At 37.3% G+C, this 20141-nt stretch overlaps 1 protein-coding gene across 1 annotated transcript in view; it reads left to right on the forward strand.

The window, feature by feature from the left end:
* zzef1.S (zinc finger, ZZ-type with EF-hand domain 1 S homeolog) overlaps positions 1-20141 on the forward strand; it is a 93178-nt gene that overhangs the window by 57825 nt on the left and 15212 nt on the right. Inside the window, exons 35-46 of the mRNA XM_018249696.2 lie at positions 226-391; positions 1483-1745; positions 4051-4202; positions 5276-5381; positions 5525-5655; positions 10061-10338; positions 11129-11303; positions 11897-12029; positions 14013-14209; positions 16895-17014; positions 18336-18524; positions 18935-19035. Of these exons, the coding sequence (XP_018105185.1) occupies positions 226-391; positions 1483-1745; positions 4051-4202; positions 5276-5381; positions 5525-5655; positions 10061-10338; positions 11129-11303; positions 11897-12029; positions 14013-14209; positions 16895-17014; positions 18336-18524; positions 18935-19035 (2011 nt within the window). The remainder of the gene's footprint in view (positions 1-225; positions 392-1482; positions 1746-4050; positions 4203-5275; positions 5382-5524; positions 5656-10060; positions 10339-11128; positions 11304-11896; positions 12030-14012; positions 14210-16894; positions 17015-18335; positions 18525-18934; positions 19036-20141) is intronic.

Here is a 20141-nt window from a genome sequence, read left to right on the forward strand (position 1 = left end):
TAGTTTCTGGTTGGATTGTTTTTCCACATGATATTTATTAATGCCACTATAGCTTTTTTTTTTTTTTTTTTTTTTAAACAAAAAATGTGTTTCAGTGTTTATTTACATTTAAAGGGCTGAATAAAAGAAAAGAATAAAAAGGTTTTGGTGTATTTGGAAACAATGTGTACAATGTGGTAGCATTGAGGACTATGCATTTACAGCAGTAATCTTTATTTTTGGCAGGAGGAATGAAACCTGAGGGTCATGAAGATGATCATGAAATGGTTAATATGGAATATGCATGTGATTACTGCCAGGGACTTATTATAGGTCACAGAATCAACTGCAATGTTTGTGATGACTTTGACCTCTGCTATGGATGTTATGTGGCAATGAGATACTCTGAAAGGTAAAATCCTCTTTTTATAGGCTTGTCTCCCTGTGTGCAGGTAAAAGCAAATGAACAGCATTACCTTTGAAAAGGGTTTTTAGTGTTACTACTATTACATTGTTGTCCAGCCATTTGCATGCTACTTAATATTCTGTATACCACATATGATGTCTAGAGTAGTTATTAAATTAGAATGTTTTATAACGGTGTTGGAGGATTTCAACATGCCTGAAGTTCATCATTTAGGCCACAGCTCTCTGAAAATATACTAATAATTTTAAATTTTTAAGTTGTTCACTGTTTTTAAGAGCCAGTTACACCAATATATTGAATGTATTAATTTTATTTTATTTGCCTTACTGGTTTGTTTGTCTCTCTACACATGTTGTTGCTGTTTGTATGCAATTAGCTCTACAGTGTTTAGTAATCTTTTACTGAACATAGTCCCATCTAGTGTTCCATCTTCAGAGGAGCCTTACATAATACAATTTTAGCATCTGGTTTAGATTGTATTTAATGGGATTCTGTCATGATTTTTGTGGTGTCGTTTTTATTTCTAAATTACACTGTTTACATTACAATTCATTCTACCATGTAAAACTTTATTCCTGAACCAGCAACTATATATTTTTTTAAGTTGTAATATTGTTGTGTAGGCAGCCATCTCAGGTCATTGTACCTGGTCATGTGCTTTGAGAAATAGACCGCACTTTAGGATGGAACTGCTTTGATTGAACTGCTTTCTGGCAGGCTGTTGTTTCTCCTACTCAATCTAATTGAAGGTGTTGCAGTGGGACCTGGATTTTGCTATTGAGTGCTGTTCTTAGATCTACCAGGGAGCTGTTATCACGTGTTAGGGAGCTGTTATCTGGTTACCTTCCCATTGTTCTTTTGTTAGGCTGCTGGGTGGGAAAGGGAGGGGGTTTTATCTCTTCAACTTGCAGTACAGCAGTAAAGAGTGACTTAAGAGCACAAGTCATGACTGGGGGCAGCTAGAAAACTGACTATGTCTAGCCCCATGTCAAACATCATGTCAGATAAATGTAATAATCATGTCACTGATATTTCCATTGTTTGGTACTTACAATGTATTTATACTATACTTTCAGTCATTTGCCAACTCACAGCATCACAATTTATCCAATGGTAACTAGCAGAATACGTGATCATCAGAAGCTAATTCAGCCGTATATACACAACTATTCCTGGCTTCTATTTACTGCTCTGGCTCTGTATTGTTCTGATTTGGCAAGTGAAGGAGAAATAGAAGGGGAAAAGCTTGATTCCAATGTTGTATCCAGTGCTCGACTCCTACAAGCAAATTGCACTGATCTAGTTGCCAACTGTTTGATGAAAACACAAAAAGGAAAAGGTAATCTCCAACAAACATGTAGAGGGTTATTTACTAAAAACAAAAATTTGTTAAATTATTTTCTTAAAACCACTTTGACTAAACTCCCATCCACATTTTTACCATGTTTATCAATAAATTAATTCCAAAAAAATCTGGTGCGGGAAAAGACTCTCTAAAATCGTGAAAAAATCCAAATAGTTTTTTAAGATTATGACCCAAAAGCAACAAATTATTTGGATTGTACAAAACCCAGCGCAGATCATGATATTTTACAATTGTAAACGGGATATCTGCTATTGATTTCCAAATGACCTTGGCAGATTTGACATGGAGTACTTTTTTAAATGTAAATCAGTGGAGGGCACTTCAAAATTTCACTCAAAAATGTTCCTATAAATTTAGATATAGGTGCAATAAGCCAAAAAGGCTTATAAGGCCATAAAACACATTCATTTTCCAAACAAGGGCTTGCACACAAACAAACATACAAGATTGTATTTTAAAAAAGAATTGTATTTGCACAATGCGGTACCTTGCAGGTTGAGGGGAGAAGTTCTGGGTGCGAGTAAAGCCGCGGGTCGGGCCGCGGGTCTTCTTAGTAGCGATATTTACTCCTTTTTCGGATCATGTCTACTTCCGATGATGTCACGTCTGGTTTACAATGACAGCACTTCCTGATTCTTGATGGTCAGGGGGTCGCGGGCCTGGGTTGCGGATAAGGTACTTGCGGGTAGGATCGGGTAGCGGTTCCAAGCGGGTAAGAATGCGGGTCCGGGTTGCGGATTGCGCAGGACTCTAGCACAATGATACAACAGGGAGAATTCCCCTCGAAAAAGGGGTAATTCTCATTCTGTGGCCAGTATATCGCCTTCCTTTACCTTTTAATTGCACCAAGGTGGTATGTATTTATATCCTTATGCTATGTTAATTGAACTGATTTGTATGACATAAATTGCCTAGTGGGTTTGTTTATATTCTGTAATATTGTACTACTGTTCTACCATTATGCAAATACAATTCTTTTTTAAAATATCACCTTGTATGTTTGTTTGTGTGCAAGCCCTTGTTTGGAAATTTTAATGTAGTACTTTTTTATTCAGACTATCAGCAGCATCAGGGTTTAATAAATCATGACACATTAGATTTTTTTTCCTCCGAAAAAAATGGTCCTTTCCCCTTTAAAACTCTGACCATAAAAAATTGGACTCTAATAAATATCCCCCATTATGTCTCTTTATTTGGTTTGTTGACATACAGTATGAATATAATTTTGCTTATACCAGCACTAACCAGTTCTTATCACAACTAGATAAGCTGTTTATTTATAAATGCCACACCATGACAAATTTGACAATTTGGTAAAACCTTTTAAAGGAGGTCTCCATCTAAGAAATTATTTTTGCATAATGAAAGAAATGTTTTTAAAGTTGTTTGTAAATATATTTACTACTAAATGCATTATTTAATGTGATATTTATGTTCTCTAAACTACTGGTTCTTCTGAAACAATGTTTCAGAAGCTAGCTGACAAGAGGACAGTTAGTAATACATACAGTATTGCTTTCAGTTGCAATTACTTTTACAAGCAACTTTAAAACTATTGGAAAAACCATATATACTCGAGTATAAGCCGAGTTTTTCAGCACCCAAAAAGTGCTGAAAAAGTCTACCTTGGCTTATACTTGAGTTAGCTGATCTGCGCAAATGTACAGATAGGACATGTTTAGCAGAACACACACTCCTGCATGCGCTCTGCTATATAAAAAGTATACCGGTATGCTTACTAACTGATCTGAAGCATGCAGTGACTCCTCTGTGCTGCCCATACTTGTTGTTGTAATCTCCCCCCTCGTGGCTTGATCCTCCTTCCTTAGCCCTCAGCCCCTCCCCTCTCTGCTCTCGTCACTCAGTCCTCCCTCCTCAGCCCTTCCCCTCTTAACCTTCTGTGCTCTGCGTTCAAGTTCGTGAGCTAGCATTGTCATGTCAGCTTTGAGCACGGAGGGGAAGGGCTGGGGAGGGAGGACTGAGTGACGAGAGCTGAGAGGGGATGAGGATCAAGCCACAAGGGGGGAGATTACAACAACAAGCAGGAGCGTGTGTTCTGCTGAACATGTCCTAAAATGCATTTCTCACCCTAGGTTTATACTCGAGTCAATACATTTTCCCAGTTTTCTTAGGTAAAATTAAGTACCTCTGCTTATACTCTAGGAAAGTTGCTTAGAATTAAAATTCTAACCACTTTATGAGTTTTTATAGACTACATGTAGGCAAATAGCAATATTCCACATTAAGATTACTTAATAATGTTATTTTGACATTTTAGGACTTAGAATGTCTTCTTTACTTTCTGTGTGGAGCAACAGCAAATCCTTTTCTGAACGTAAAACTTCTTCGAACAAACCGGAAGGATTTAACCAGAGTGACCTGCCTAGCAATAAAACTGATGAATCCAAGGCAGATTTAATGCTAGACAAGGTAAGTATTAATTCACCTCTGTGTCTTCCTAGCATAGTGCTTAGCCTAGGAAATTTCCCCCTTTCTGCGCTCTGTGGCTGACTTATAACAACGTAAAAGAAGCCATATCTACCTTAGATCAGCTGTTTTGAGACCTTTGTTTCACAAATCAGAGCTAGGAGTACAGAGAATGCAATATTGCACAAGGACTAGGGGCACTCCTGAGAACCTTGCCTAAGGCTGTAGCGAGCGGCAACTTACAATGGGCAGCAAAAAGGGAACACTAGTGCAGAGAGTGCGATCGTGCTCATTGCACTAGCGATGGGGCCATCCTTTAACCCGCTCCGGCGCTGAAGTTTTAAACGCACAGAGGGGTCGGCATAGGGTCTCAGGTGGCAGCAGCCCCTGACAAGGACTGCATTAACGTGCCAATGCACTCCTCGTCTGACAGGATTTTCAAACCTCTCCAGTTGATATCTGCCTAATTTTTTCCTGATAATAGTTGGGGGTGCCTCCCATAACAAACAGAGAAGATGCTCAAAGCCTGACGTAAACCCAATGAAACACATGTAAGATGTGCAGAAGCTACATCATTCATTGTTAGTTAGTTCATATATGTTCTGCATGGCTGCAAAGAAACCAGGTGCAGTCTGCCATATTCATCAAAATTTAATTCTTGGAAGTTTATAGATGTTACACGGGGATCCAACTATCAGAGAATTGATTTTTCACCTTGGCTGAGGGGAAATCTGTTTAGAGAAAACATAGATGGGAATATCTAAAGACTTTTAGGTTGCTGTATCTATGAGCCTAATGGATATCATGCAGAGCCTATTACTTACTGTCTAATTTTAGTTCTAACTTTAGATAGCAATGTCCTAACATGCATACCCAGACAAATCAGTTGTACGTGTATTAAAGCATATTTAATCTATACACACTAGTCCGAAAGCAAGCCTAATATGTCTTTGTTGTGCAATTTGTCATTTGTTAGATTGAGTGTCTTTTGTATGTTGTACAAATATCCATTCATGTTTCATATATCTCAGAATTAAATTCTTGTTTTTGAGGAAGAAACTTTTTCTTACCTGCAGGTTAAAGAAGTATCTGATAAAGATATGAGAGATAAAGTCTTGTCTGCTAAAGAAGTTCAAGAAGTTGAGGAGAACCCTGCAGGGAATCCTACAGAGATGTTCTTATGTAAGACTGAATTATTTTTATGCATTGTTGCAACAAGTGATGTATGTATTGTAGCTTATATGTGGGTCATCACCTGTTAATGCACTTTTTGATGTATTGTAATCAGAATATACTGAGTAATGATTTTCCAACTTTTCAAATAGTTACCGGGGATTTAACCAGGAAACATATAGTCAACAAGCCACTTATCCCAAGTACAGATGAAGTATTTTCTGAATGCTCCCAAGAAAGAATTTTAGGTCTCATAGCAGCCATGTTGCCTCCCCTGAAATCGGTAAGCACTACTATGCTGCAGACATGGTATACAGAACATTGTATTTCATGTTGATGTAATTTGTTGTATGCTGCATTTATTTAATGCAACATTCTTAAAACTGTTTTGAAAGTGTTAACCTTAATTAATATTACTGTGAAGCTGTTTGTAAAACATACAAAACTGGGATAGTAAAAGAAGAGGGGGCAGTGGGGAAATTCAAGGTCCCATGACTAATGTACAGTACTTGACTGGCGCCCCCTGCTCGCCATTGTGTTCTAGGCACATTCCTCTGCTGCCCACCCATTTTTCCAGCCCTATGCACGTTCCTCAGGTTTTGATCATTAGATGATATATATATATATATATAAGTCCACAAAAGGAGTTCTCTCAGGTCTTATGAAAAAATCAAAAAAGTGTTTATTTTATCCACAAAAAACTAAAGTTTCGGCTGTGGCACCAGCCTTTCTCAAAGTGATTTAACAATACAAAAAAAAAACGGTTCATATACAGGAAGTGGCAAACAGAGGGCGTGTCAAGCAGGGAGTGTGTGACGTTTATCCATACAATTGTATAATATGTGAAACTGCAGAATTCAAACTGGCCTATCATCACCAGTGCTATAACCATTTCAATCAATATCAAATCACCCTAATCACATAAGCCAGGCGGGCCAATCACTTAGTATCAAACGTTTGAATAAAACATAATTACCAGTGTAGCAATATATATCAAAGTGTCCATACTGTGTAAGTGTTCCCAAAGTGAAACAGGAAACAATGTATGTAAAAGGAAAACCGTGTGGCAGAAGGACACCAAGCTAGTTATCAAGTATATTTACCCACTCAACATAACCGATTCAATAAATCTAAACCGCTTTAGTCACATATAAGTAATCATCTTCAATCATGATGTGTATCCATAAATATAAGCATATATGCGCAACAATTCTGAGTTAGATCAACTACTCCATCAACTTGATGACCTGATGGAACGGTTCCTCCAACGTGGTTACAAACTGAATAAATTATTAAAGTGCAAACAACGAGTGCTACAATATACACAGGGCACACTACTTGCAGTTCCTACATCTAGCAGCGGTGATGCAACACAAGAATGATTATGGTTTTTGACGACATATACATCCGACAAAAGGCCTTTTGTAAAATCAGAGATCATTGGTCTGTCCTCGAGAGGGATGGGACACAGCCTCCAATATTCAGAACACAACTGCGTATCACGTATAGAAGAGACAGAAATCTTTGAGACATCCTAGTGAAAACCGATCCGCAACATTGCTATCAAACAGATCTCCCTACGACGTGGTTGAACACACAGAAAAAAGGCTGTTTTAAGTGTCCATCCTGCATCACGTGCAGCAACCTGATGGTGGGATCTAGTTTCAACCATCCACATAAGGGGAGGCCGATTAACATCAACTTCAGACTTACATGCACTACCAAGTTTGTTGTATATTTTGTTAAGTGACCGCGTGGCCTACTGTACGTAGGCAAGACGATCACCACTTTCCGGGAACGTATGGCGAACCACCGGTCAGCCATACAGACAGCCCTGGAGACTGGCAAGGCGGACAGTGGCCCTGCACTTTCTACAACAACGACACACTCTGGCGAGTTTGAGATGTATGCTCATAGATCATGTCCCCCCACCGACATGGGGGGGGGGGAATCGCGAGAAATTACTCCTACAAAGAGAACTGTTGGATTCACAAACTCAACACATTAAGCCCGAAGGGATTTAATGAAATGGTCTCCAACGCTCCATACAGCTACAAGTGACAATTGAGTACATTGACAAACAGAATACCAGAGCCTATCATGTGGAGAAGACATTCTGATGAGATACTGATTGTTACAACTTTATAGAAACCAGTGGAACACGATAAGTACCTACTGTATATATACTGACATTATGCATGTAATGAGTAAAGGTGGCCATAGATGCAAAGATCCGCTCGTTTGGCGATGTTGCCAAACGAGCGGATCTTTCCCCAATATGCCATTAACAGGCATGGCTATATCGGGGTTAATCTGATTGTTCGGCCATATGGCCGAATGATCAGATTACGATGTGCCATGAGCTCCGGCGGGATCGGTCGGGTCAAAAGCAAACCTGACCAAACGACCGATCTCCGCCAGACAAAAGATGTCGGCACACGCCACACACGATCCGAAAATCTTACGAATCCTCGATTCGTACGATCGGGTCTGTGTGTCATGAGGCGCCCACCTGCGCTGAGACAATATGGGAGATTCATGCCCAGTGACAACGGAGATATCTGCAATAATCTATCGGCGTGAGAAGGGGACCTGTGGGTCCAGAGATGGAAGTTTGACAGCACTGAGTGAAACAGCCAACAGAGAAATGAATTTAAAACTAGGGATGCACCGAATCCAGGATTCGATTCGGCCAGGATTCGGCCTTTTTCAGCAGGATTCGGATTCGGCCGAATCTGAATCCTAATTTGCATATGCAAATTAGGGGTGGGGAGGGAAATCATGTGACTTTTTGTCAGAAAACAAGGAAGTTCCATTTTCCCCCCCCCTTCCCACCCCTAATTTGCATATGCAAATTAGGGTTCGGTATTCGGTCGAATCTTTCACAAAGGGTTCGGCCAAATCCAAAATAGTGGTTTCGGTGCATCCCTATTTAACACACAGCACGCACTGAGCAGCGATCAGCAGTGACCTGACAGGGGCAATGATCGGAATAGCTAGTGGTCTCTCGCATGCTTGAGAACAAGTATCAGAGTACGATCGAGCCCCTAAAAAGGGAAGAAACAAGATCCCGATAAATACTGACACATATGTTGAACCTTGTGAAGCCGATCAACGACTGGCTTATGTGATTAGGGTGATTTGATATTGATTGAAATGGTTATAGCATTGGTGATGATAGGCCTGTTTGAATTTTGCAGTTTCACATATTATCCAATTGTCTGGATACACGTCACACACTCCCTGCTTGACACACCCTCTGTTTGCCACTTCCTGTATATGAACCGGTTTTTTTTTGTATTGTTAAATCGCTTTGAGAAAGGCTGGTGCCACAGCTGAAACGTTCGTTTTATGTGCCTAAAATAAACACATTATTATTAACATGTATTTATATAGCGCCAACATATTGCGTAGCACTGTAAAGTAAATGTGATTATACAACTACATCACATGAATTACATACATAGAGCATATGGAGTAACAAACATCACAATCAATACAGGTACAAAAAGGTGAGGAAGGCCCTATGCATACAGTCTAAAGGGAAGGGAGTAATACACAAGGTGTGGGAGTGGGCAAGATCGAATTAAGTTGGTGAGAAATGTGGTATTGTATCTGGTGTTGCGTTTGGTAGTTAAGCAGAGTGAGGGTAGGCTTCTCGAAAGAAGTGCGTTTTCAGAGATTTCTTGAAAGCAGAAAGGTTGGGAGAAAGTCGGACAGACCGTGGGAGAGTGTTCCAGAGGAGGGGTGCAGCCCTTGCAAAGTCTTGAATGCGAGCATGTGAGGAGGTAATGAGAGAAGAGTTGAGTAGCAGGTCAGTAGAGGAGCGTAGTAAGCGATTGGGTGAGTATAAAGAGATGAGTTCAGAGATGTAGGGTGGGGCAGAGTTATGAAGTGCTTTGAAAGTCAGTGTCATTAATTTGAATTTGATTCTGAAAGGTAACGGAAGCCTGTGCAGGGATTGACAGAATGGCGAGGCAGAGGAGGAGCGGTTGCTGAGGTGTATGAGCCTCGCAGCAGTGTTCATTATGGAATGGAGAGGTGACAGTCTCTGGAGAGGGAGGCCAATTAAAAGAGAGTTACAGTAGTCTAGACGCGATATGATGAGAGAGTGAATAAGAATTTTGGCAGGGTCTTGGGTGATAAATGATCTTATTTTGGATATGTTCCTTAGGTGGAAGTGACAGGATTTAATAAGTGACTGGATATGAGGAGTGAATGACAGGGCAGAATCTAGGACAACCCCAAGGCACCGGGCCTGGGGAGAGGGGGTGATAGTGGAATTGTTAACTATGATGGATACTTTTTTGATTTTTTCATAAGACCTAAGAGTGCTTCTTTTATGGACTGTATTACGATTGAATACATAAGGATTGCACCCAGGCAGCCGTTTACACGTCTTTTTTGAGAGTGCTGGTAGTTTGCATAGTGATATGTGGGTAGGTTAAGTTCAAGTGGCCTGAAAACAGAATCTTTAATACAAAATAAATTACCAAGGCTTGTGTATGCTACATGCAAAATATGGTAAAATCATGTAATAACACATATTCACAACTTAAAACAAGCATGTGACAGATTGTCAGTTGATTATAATATATCTATCTTTAGACAGCATACAAAAATAACAGATACAGTTGGTACTAGAAGTTAATACCTGTTTTTTTTTTTTAAATGTTTTTTTTTTACAGGGTTCCCCGGTGTGTATAATAAATTTACAGCATGTACTCCCACTGATGTTCCAGGTCGTTATATCCAATGCTGGACATTTAAACAAGTCTTACCATTTAACCTTGGGTCTGCTGGGACAGCTAATCCTTAGACTGCCACCAGCTGATGTTGATGTTGCTGTTAACAAAGTTCTATCTTCCAAGTGCGACATACAAGCTACTTTTGATGGTAGCACAATGCCAGAAGGCTGGATTACTACCCAGCTGCTGTTTACTTTAGGAGCTTTGTGTCTGGACAGGTTAGTTTGCATATTATGGTTGTCTTTATTTGTTTCTATCATCAGTAGTGATATTAATGTTGCCCAAGAACCAGGGCACATTTAGGGTGTTATTTACTAAAATACGTTTTTTGGGCTTTTTTTCTGGTCGGACTTTTACAGGGGAAACACCATTTTTTCTGAGTAAAAAACGTGAATTTTTTGTGACTTATTAAACCCCGATGGTGTTAAAAGTCAGAATAAAAACGTACTCCATCTCAGAACTGCCGAGTTCATGTAAAAGTCAACGGCAAACGTCCCATTTACAATTAGAAGATATCATGGTCTGATGAGTTTTGTATAGTGACCTGAAGAGTTGGTGGTTTTTGGGGGATAATCCTAAATTGTCTGAGTTTTAGGGCATCAAATTAAATAAAAAACATATACGATTCAGAGTCTTTTCCCTTGATTCGGTCAAAATGATTTTAAGAAATTTTCGCATTTTAGTAAATAACTAAAAAATCGGGTCCCACATTCTGGTGCACAAACATGATTCTGAAATGATGCAAGGCTTGCCTTAATAAGTGTCCACAAAATGGCCCCTGCCTGCTTGCTATAATTATGAATTCCCAGACTGAAGGAAACAAGATTCAAATAATTTATATTGTGTAATTAAAGATCATTTAGCTTGACTAATGTGATAAAATAGGATTTTGAATATTTTTTTTGGGTGCCAGGTCCCCTTTAAGTTTTCTCTGTGCATTCAGCTGTTGCATTTGAAAAATGTTTAGACTCAGCAATGTTTAATAAAAATGTATTTTTTTCACTTTAGTAAAGTAGGTCTTGACTGGGCTTGTACAGTGGCTGATATTTTAAGGGAATTAAATGATTCTCCCCAGTGGCATGAAGTGATCACCTCATTTGCAGACCATTGTATAAAAGAGCTCCCACAGCAGCTGAAAAACACAAATATCTTTACATTGCTGGTCTTGGTTGGATTTCCAGAGGTGAGATATCTTGCTTGAATTGTTTAGATAACATTTATATTATTTGGCATGAATCTGAAACAGTAGCAGCAGTTGCATACAAAAGTCTTGTAGCTGCACTTTCTTTTTTCTGCTGCCAAAAAACTAAGCAGTGGTGCTCCAAGAGACTGACTTTGTCATTAAAAAGACAAGTGAAGGTAGGAGTGCTTGTCAGGTAATTTCATCGAAAATATGTTAGGCTGTTTCAAGGGCTTTAATGCTGAGTTTGCATGCTACTTACTTAAAGTGCCAGAAACAGCTACTTCAACTTTAGGCACAAAAGACTGGATAGGGTACAGTTAGGGCAACAGATACTTACAGGCACCTGGGCTTATATGAAACACAATGTATTTATTAAAAAAATAACAATTGCAGGATAGAAATTAGTAAGATGTCAATTTAAATGCATAATTTAACAATTTAAATGCTGTGGAATTTGCTTTTGAAAGAAGAATCGCAGAGATCTGTTCTCACTCTTGCTACTGTATTTTTTACCTTCAGTTTTTAAAAAAAAATAAAAATTCATTGCTCTTGGTTATTAGTTTTGTTATATTTGGTTTATATCCTCTTTTCAGGTTTTATGTATGGGAACAAAATCTGTGTATATAGATAATGCCAAAGAACCGCATGATGTTGTTATATTGAAACATTTTACTGAGAAAAATCGAGCTGTGGTTGTTGATGTTAAAACACGAAAGCGGAAAACAGGTGTGTATTACTATGACACTGCAGTTTACTGATGTTCATTTCTTGTATAAAGCAACCTGTTCCTGCAACACCACATCCCACTGTGTGAACTGAAACAACATACTAAACTAAATATCTTTTTGTATTGAATCAGAATGATGGAAACTTAGGGGGTTATTTATCAAAGGTCGAATTTATGTGAATTTATTTTACTCTAATAAATTTGAATGTACTCATAACTCGAACGTCTAATATTCAATAGTCCCGACCCAAAAATTTTAATCAAATTTGAATCGAGTTTTCCCTACGAAAAAACTCGAATGTCATGACGGTTCAACAGATCTCTGCCTTGACTTGTAAATGAACCTGGCAGGTTTTATGTGGCGAATATTTGAATTAGAAATGTTTCCATGCCCGAGGTGTTATAAATCTCCCATTCAAATTTACATTCCAGTTGATGCTTTTAAATTTGAATTTGTGAGTTTCGACAAAAAATTTAATTTCAATTTACCATTCGAACCTTAATAAATCTGCCCCTTAATGTCAAAAGAGCAGGCTCAGAATCTTCTGTCAAATATTTACCCTTATTCATATACAAGTATGGAATCCCTTAACTGGAAACATGTTATACAGAAAGCTCCAAATTATTGGAAGGCTATCTTCCATACAAAGGAAATAATTCTAGTATTTGAAATGTTTTTTCTCTGTAATAATAAAACTGTACCTTGTACTTGCTGAATGTTTAAATGCCTTTTAGCAGACCAGAGGTATGGACATCCAAATTATGTAAGACCCCTTATCTTGAAAACAACAGCTTCCAAGCATTCAAGATAATCTATTATATACATATATATATAGTTTTGGAGTAATAGAGTTATTTTAATGTTTTAAATATTTTGGGTTATTTTCTTCACCTCACCTAATGACCTGCAGTCTATAGGAATCTTTCAGACTGTTTATCATGCCAAGATGATAGCACACTCAATAATAAAAAGTCAAAAATGTATTTCATCAAAAAGACTCGCATATCAGCAATTGGCCCAGTGATTGGCCCTACGCGTTTCGACCACAGAAGTGGTCTTCATCAGGAGAAAAATCCGTAAAGTACAAAAAGAGAGATAAAAAGGCCTTTTTATCTCTTTTTTTGTACTTTATGGATTTTTCCCCTAATGAAGACCACTCCTGTGGTCGAAACGCTTAGGGCCAATTGTTGATATGTGAGTGTTTTTGATAAAATACATTTTCACTTTTTATTATTGAGTATGCTATCCTCATGGTTTGTTTTTGGATTTATGTATAAGGAGGCTTCATTTGGGCAGTCTTCCTGGGATTAGCACCTCATCATTAATTAGGGTGTGTGTTCTCCAAATTATAGTCCTCTTGTGAATCTCTGATAGTTGAAGTTTATCTAGACCAGTTATGATAGTGGTAAACTAAAAGTTTCATCATCACAGTTGCTCCCAAGGCATTGTTCTTCCTATATACCATAATTGAAAGAAGCTGCATTTATGATTGTTGTCATTTTTACCATTGTATTGAGATATTTTAGTATGGCCCCAGTCTGGCTGTCGCCAATTAAAATGTTAACTAATGAATGTGTCTGCAGTACATGGACCAGTGGCAGGTGAACCTTTGTACAAAAGTCTTTGCCTGAGCATATTTGTGTGGAAGTCTGTCAGTGATCGTTGTATGTCAGAAACATCCCTATTCAATGACCAGCAAATAGGGTAATTTTTAACTACCATGATTTTCCTCTTGACTGGCATCAGTAGTCACAACACCAGCTTTCTTAAGAGAAAGTATATCAGGAACGCACTAACAATGTACAAAAAAAAAGACAATTATTTTTTGAGGAATACATTTTAAAATACTATATGTTGTTTTTAGGTACATCATTTTTTAATTTTTTTTTTATTTTGATGAATATGTCCATCTTTTAAACACATTAACATTTGACTTTATATAGGAAATAATATAACGAAGATTGCTTACTTTGTCTTTCAGTGAAAGATAACCAGCTAATACACCAAAGTGACTCTGAAACTCAAGGTTTGCAAGAACAACTAAAGAAGTATCTTCAACACTTTGCATGCATAACAAGTAACTTAATAAAATCAAGCTTGAAGAACAGCAGTGCAGAAGCAGTAGAAGCTACTTGGGTGCTATCGTTGTGTCTCAAAGGATTATATAAAACAATCAAGGTAAAAAGCAGTTTTGGAGTCAATCACAATTACTTGGCATTTGTTTTCCCGAGTATTGGAAGTGTATTTAGTTAGCTGGCAGACCATTATAAACCAGAAGAATATTTTATTCCATGCCTTCCTGCTTTATTAAAAGTGAACTGGATTTTAGTTCTTAAAAATAGTGAGTAGGTGCTCTAGTGTTATGTATGTCCTTGTTTATATACAGGTATCCAGATATTCTTCACACAGGAATAAACAACCTAACCTGAGTGTTACAGATTGTTTTTTAATTTTGAAAAAAGTGACTATAGCTATAAAAAAAATTCCAAGCCTTGTCATGTCCTGTTATCATGGGTTTGGTTTTAAGCTTCTGACGATTTTGGCATTTGATGAATTGTAGCCGGGTTTTTGTTGCAGGGTTTTTGTCTGACCTCTTATACTGTAAATCGTTATAACCTTTTTTTCTTTATGTGACACTGTTTAAGGCTGGTTGTCCGTTTCGTCTATAGGAAAACAAAGAACCCACAAACTATTACTTTTAGCCATGGATGAGAAGTCTTTCTTGTCAAGTTTTATAGTGGGGAAACCCTTGGTTAGGAATGCAAATTACAGAATGTTACAACCATGTAAATCCCTACAGACCCTTCTCCTTTCCCTAACTTCAATCATACTTTTTTAAAATACAGTGCCCTCAAAGATTATTTAAGGTAAATACAAATTAAATACATGTTTCAAGCATAATATGAAATGTGCTTCATACATAATGTAGACTATGACTATTAACCTTCTTAAAGCATGTGCAGTATAGTAAAATCAGAAACTTGGGGCTATACTGGGCATACACAAGTCTAGCCTACAGTTAAGATGGCATCACTTAGAAAGATACCGAGCAAGAACATTTTTTTTGAAGAGGAGGGTTGATTCAGAGCAAACTTATCAATTTAATTAACTGGGGGATGCCACCTAAAAACATATTGCCACCCTTCCATTGAATGAGGCTTTCCTTGTCATACCCCCTCAGTTTTGGCTGAACTATGAACTTCTACCTGGTTACTACTGTAATAAATCCCTATCAAGCTGATACACTGTCTTAGAATTCTACTGTCTACATGATGAAAAAAGGTAAAATAACTAATGGAGAATAAAAGGAAGACTGCTTAACTTTAACTTGAAACAAATATCTTTGAAGTTTAGTACTTGGCAAGAAAAATGTTTTTTTCTATAAATTCTTAATTGGACAGTGTAAGTGACCTATGTAATCTTGTGCTTAATGTCGTGAGCTCTTTGGATTTGAGACTTCCTTTTCAAATTGGTGGGAGTTTCATAGTAATGATTTCCAGTTATCAAGCCCATAGTTTGTAATTTGATGACTCCATTTTATGTGATTTAACTACATACCTCTTCTGAAGCTACGTGGGTGTATATATTTCAGAAATGCAAAATTAGGACCCATTTGTGGCATCCTTTTTCAGTCCAAAAAAAGCCATTTTTAAAATCTCAATGTAGTTAAAGATTTCGAGTATCAAAACACAATATTACCGAAAATATATATACTATAGTTATAAATTAATCCTGGAGGAAAAGGAATTAAAGGCAACCTATCACATGTGTCTGTAGTTTATTATAAAACCTACCTTAGTATTATTATTATTATTAATAATAATAATAAAATATAGGCAATAACCCTCTACACAAACATATGGTGCTAGCATTTCCTTTTATTTATATAGGACCAACATATTGTGCAGCATTTACATGATTCCCTGACCCAGGGGAGTTTATAAGGTCCCTATCATGTTCACACGCATTCTGGTCAATTTTTTTAGGAGCCATCTAGCCTTCCTGTATGTTTTGGATGGTAGCAGGTAACTGGATTACCTGGAAGAGACCCATACAATGACACGGAAAACATACAAACCTCTTATATTACCCTTTGTATAGTGACAGCTTATATCTGTGTGAAAAAAAGCTCTGGATTTTTTAGCATACCCTTAGCATATATACTTCTAATGTATATCTTTCTGCAATGTTTTTTTAAATAAATATAGAAAGTGATCCATAAATTTGGTACTTGGCTTTCCAAGTATATTTATAAATTGCATGTTAGAAAGTGCTTCTTGCTTATAAGTTCCTGTGTAATATACTGGGCATCAAAGTACAATCTGACAGGCAACACCTGTGAAATTTCTTTTATCTCTTTGTACTTAATTTTGTGTATCTGTTTCATGACTCATTCACAGCTATTTCTGGGTCTTATGAATTTATATATTATCTGCCTGTCATTATAGGAGATGAAGGATAAATTGTAATAGAGATGTATTACCCCATCTATTTATATTTCTCGTTATCTTCCCACACTTGTGGGGTTGCATGACATTCTGCAGACACCATCCTTGAGGTCCAAGAAAGGTTGCTTACTTTTTAACTTGTAATCTGATTGCCATGACTCAGTCTGAAGCCTTCTCATTTACTACCTATAAAACCTCTCTGCAAGACTCTACAGGAAAAGCAAACCTCCCCTACTTTTCTTTTACTTGCTATTAGTTAATTTTGTTCGTCTTAATTATTCCTAATAAAATACTAGAGTTATTTAAAATGCAGTATATTTTGGGGAGATATCATACTCCCTTTTTCTATCACCTCAGAAAGAATGTTAAAGCGATACTTTAATTCAGTTTTACTGAAAAATATGCTGTTTTGCAGAATCACTGTTTTGAAGAGCTCCAGACAGCCTTTATAAATTCTGGGTTGTTGAAGTTATTGGTGAAAAAATGCAGCAAAGGAACTGGCTTCAGTAAAACCTGGTTGCTTTGTGACCTGGAGGTAAGAACTGCATTTTATGGTTTTTGGTCTTGCTAACTTTTTGAGCAATAATATTTTTGGAAAAAACATTTGAGATTTAGCTTAGATTGTGGCAGTTCATCTGTGTATAACTTAATAGTTTTATGATTCTCGGCTCTATTAAAGGAGAAGGCAAGTCATCTTATACCTTGGGGTGCCAAAAGTTAGGCACCCCCAAGTGATTGTATTTTCTTTCCAAGTGATTGTATTTACTTACCTGACAAAAGGTCTATATAAATACACCAGTAAACCCTCAAAGTAGTGCTCCTCTGTGTCCTCTGTAAAAAGAAACACTGCATTTCTTTCCTTCTATTGTGTACACATGGGCTTAGGCTAGAGCATGCTTAGTTTGCCCCTCCTTCCTCCCCTCCCTGCTGTAATCTGAGCCCAGAGCTATGAGCACGCAGGGAGAGATTCAGGCAGGAAGTGATGTCACAACAAGCTAATATGGCAGCTGCTATCCTAAACAAACAGAGACCACGTCAAGAGCTGTTTACTCGGGTATGGAAAAGCATTCTAAAGAATAAAAATGTTGTTCTAGTGTGCACTGCTGTAGCTAATCTATTGGCAATAAACTTCCTTGGTAGCTTTCCTGCCCCTTTAAAGTTGAATGTTCCTGTCTCTAGTGTTTGGGTCTGGCAGCTCAGTAATTCAGGCACAAACTTTAAACTTTTGCAACATTTAGTTGATACATTTCTCAGCAGCATCTTAGAGTATTAGCAACTATTGTATCAATTCTAACAGCTGCCTTTAATGAAAAACATTTTGCTCAGCAGAGACCAAGATAAAAAATGTATCAACTAAAGGCACCAATTAAGAACAATATAAGAAAAACAGCCACAAATATAAAGTAATTCCAAAAAGTCTATTTAGTTTCACTGTGTATTCATATACTGCTGAGATGACAAAGTTTACTTTGACTTTGATGAACTATCTGAAAGCAACTGAACTGAAAAAAAATATTGGAAGGGGAACAACCCCTTTAACGTGTTTAGCAATTTTTTTGCCGTTTGCCAAATTTACTTGTAGTTTTGTGAATCTTTTAGCAAGGTGAAACGGGACAGATCCACTCATCACTAAATGCAGTTTTGAGTAGAGGGGCTGTACGTTTTTGAAATACAGATTTTCATTCTCCTTTTACAAAGCTGATGGTATAAAGGCATCCATCTCCGTACGATTCAATAATTGTAGAAAGTGAAGATCCTTGTACTATACAGTTTCATGATTCTGGAGACTCCTTGATATGACTCTTTTAAGGTTAAAATTAAAGTTTGGCTTTATATATATGTTTTGCCTTGTGCAGGTCTTATCTATTATGCTGTATTCCTCAAAGAAAGAGATGAGCACTGTGTCTGAAAAAGATGACTCTGGGTCAGAGAAGCAAGACCAGGTTCATGATTTGTATCCATCTGATGATAGCATTATCAGTTTGGATCAGGCCAAATCTGATCCTTTGGAAGGTCTGGATGAAGCTACCAAAATATGTTTCCAGGTAATGAACTTCTAGTGTGGGATATTATTTAATCATAATAACATTTGTGCATTATTCAATTACTTCAAATGGTCAATTTTTGCACAATTGCTTATTTAATGTGACTGTTGGTTTTTTTCTATCCCTAAAATACATCAACTATGGGATAAAAAGGCATACGCTAGTAAACAGTGGGATGACATGGCAGAAATACAAAGTGTCAAAGATGCCTTGTGGGGGGGCATAAATAAGTTGCCTAGCATTACTGATTTATGGGAAAAACAATTACAACCATTACAAAACAGCACATATACTTTAAGCTAATAACTCTTATTCATGGGATTCTCTATTAACTGAAGTCTACATGCTAGCTAGCCTTGGTAGGTGCTAAACAGATCTCAATAAAAGACTGGTTTTGCCCTTTGTTTCAGGTAATTCAAGATGCCCTCAATGCTCCTTTGCATATCCTTCGGGCAATATATGAAATGGAGATGAAAAGTACAGAATCTCTTCTCCAAGAAGTTCATAAAAGGTATGAAAAAAGTTTTGGTGTTATAAAATGATATGATATATTCCCTGTTTTTTATTTTTTCACCTTGCTATACAATCTAACATGCATGCTGTAATTTTAGAAGCAACTATCTTCCTTCAGTTATATTAGTAAAGGAACAGTAAAACCAAAACATGACAAGTTTTAGTATATATAAATAAGCTGTGGGGCAGTTGTTCAAAGGAGCAAAGAAGAAGGTTTCTTCTTAATAGTTTCAATTCTAGTAATACAACTAATGATGCATAGTTCACACACAAGTAAATTCAAAAACAACTAGAGCATGTTAAGATAATTAAAGGTCCAAGAACTTATACGTTTTCATCCCAGGGCACTTAGCAAGCTTAGTTTTTTTTTTCAGGATTCATGGAGGTGTGGCATGGTGTTGAGATACTGGTTAATTGCTAATGTGGTGCCGCTATTCAAAAAGGGATCCTGTTCTCAGCCTGAAAACTATAGGCCCGTTAGTCTGACATCAGTGGTAGGAAAGCTTTTCAAAGGGGTTTTAAGGGATAAGATACTTGACTTCATTGCAAATAAGAATACTATGAGTTTGTGTCAGCATGGTTTTATGTGTAATAGATCTTGCGAGACTAATTTAATTTCTTTTTATGAGAAGGTGAGCAGGGACCTAGATTCTGGTATGGCAGTGGATGTGATTTCATTTAGACTTTGCTAAAGCATTTGATACAGTGCCGCACAGGTGGTTACTGGTCAAATTAAGGAATGTGCAGAACTAGTTTCCATGTAGGAACTTGCCACTTTGCAGAGTGATTTGACTAAATTGGAAAATTGGACAGCAAACTGGAAAAATGATGTTCAATGTTGATAAATGCAAGGTTATGCACTTCGGCAAAAATAATATAAATGCAAGTTATAAACTAAATGGCAGTGTGTTGGGAATTTCCTTAATTGAGAAGGATCTAGGGGTTCTTGTAGATAACAAGTTTTCTAATTCCAGGGCAGTGTCATTCTGTGGCTACTAAAGCAAATTAAGTTCTGTCTTGCATAAAAAAGGGCAGAAACTCAAGGGATGAAAACATAATTATGCCTCTTTATAGGTCCCTGGTGAGGCCTCATCTGGAGTATGC

Source organism: Xenopus laevis, chromosome 2S (genome assembly GCF_017654675.1).
Source record: "Xenopus laevis strain J_2021 chromosome 2S, Xenopus_laevis_v10.1, whole genome shotgun sequence".
NCBI lineage: Eukaryota > Metazoa > Chordata > Amphibia > Anura > Pipidae > Xenopus > Xenopus laevis.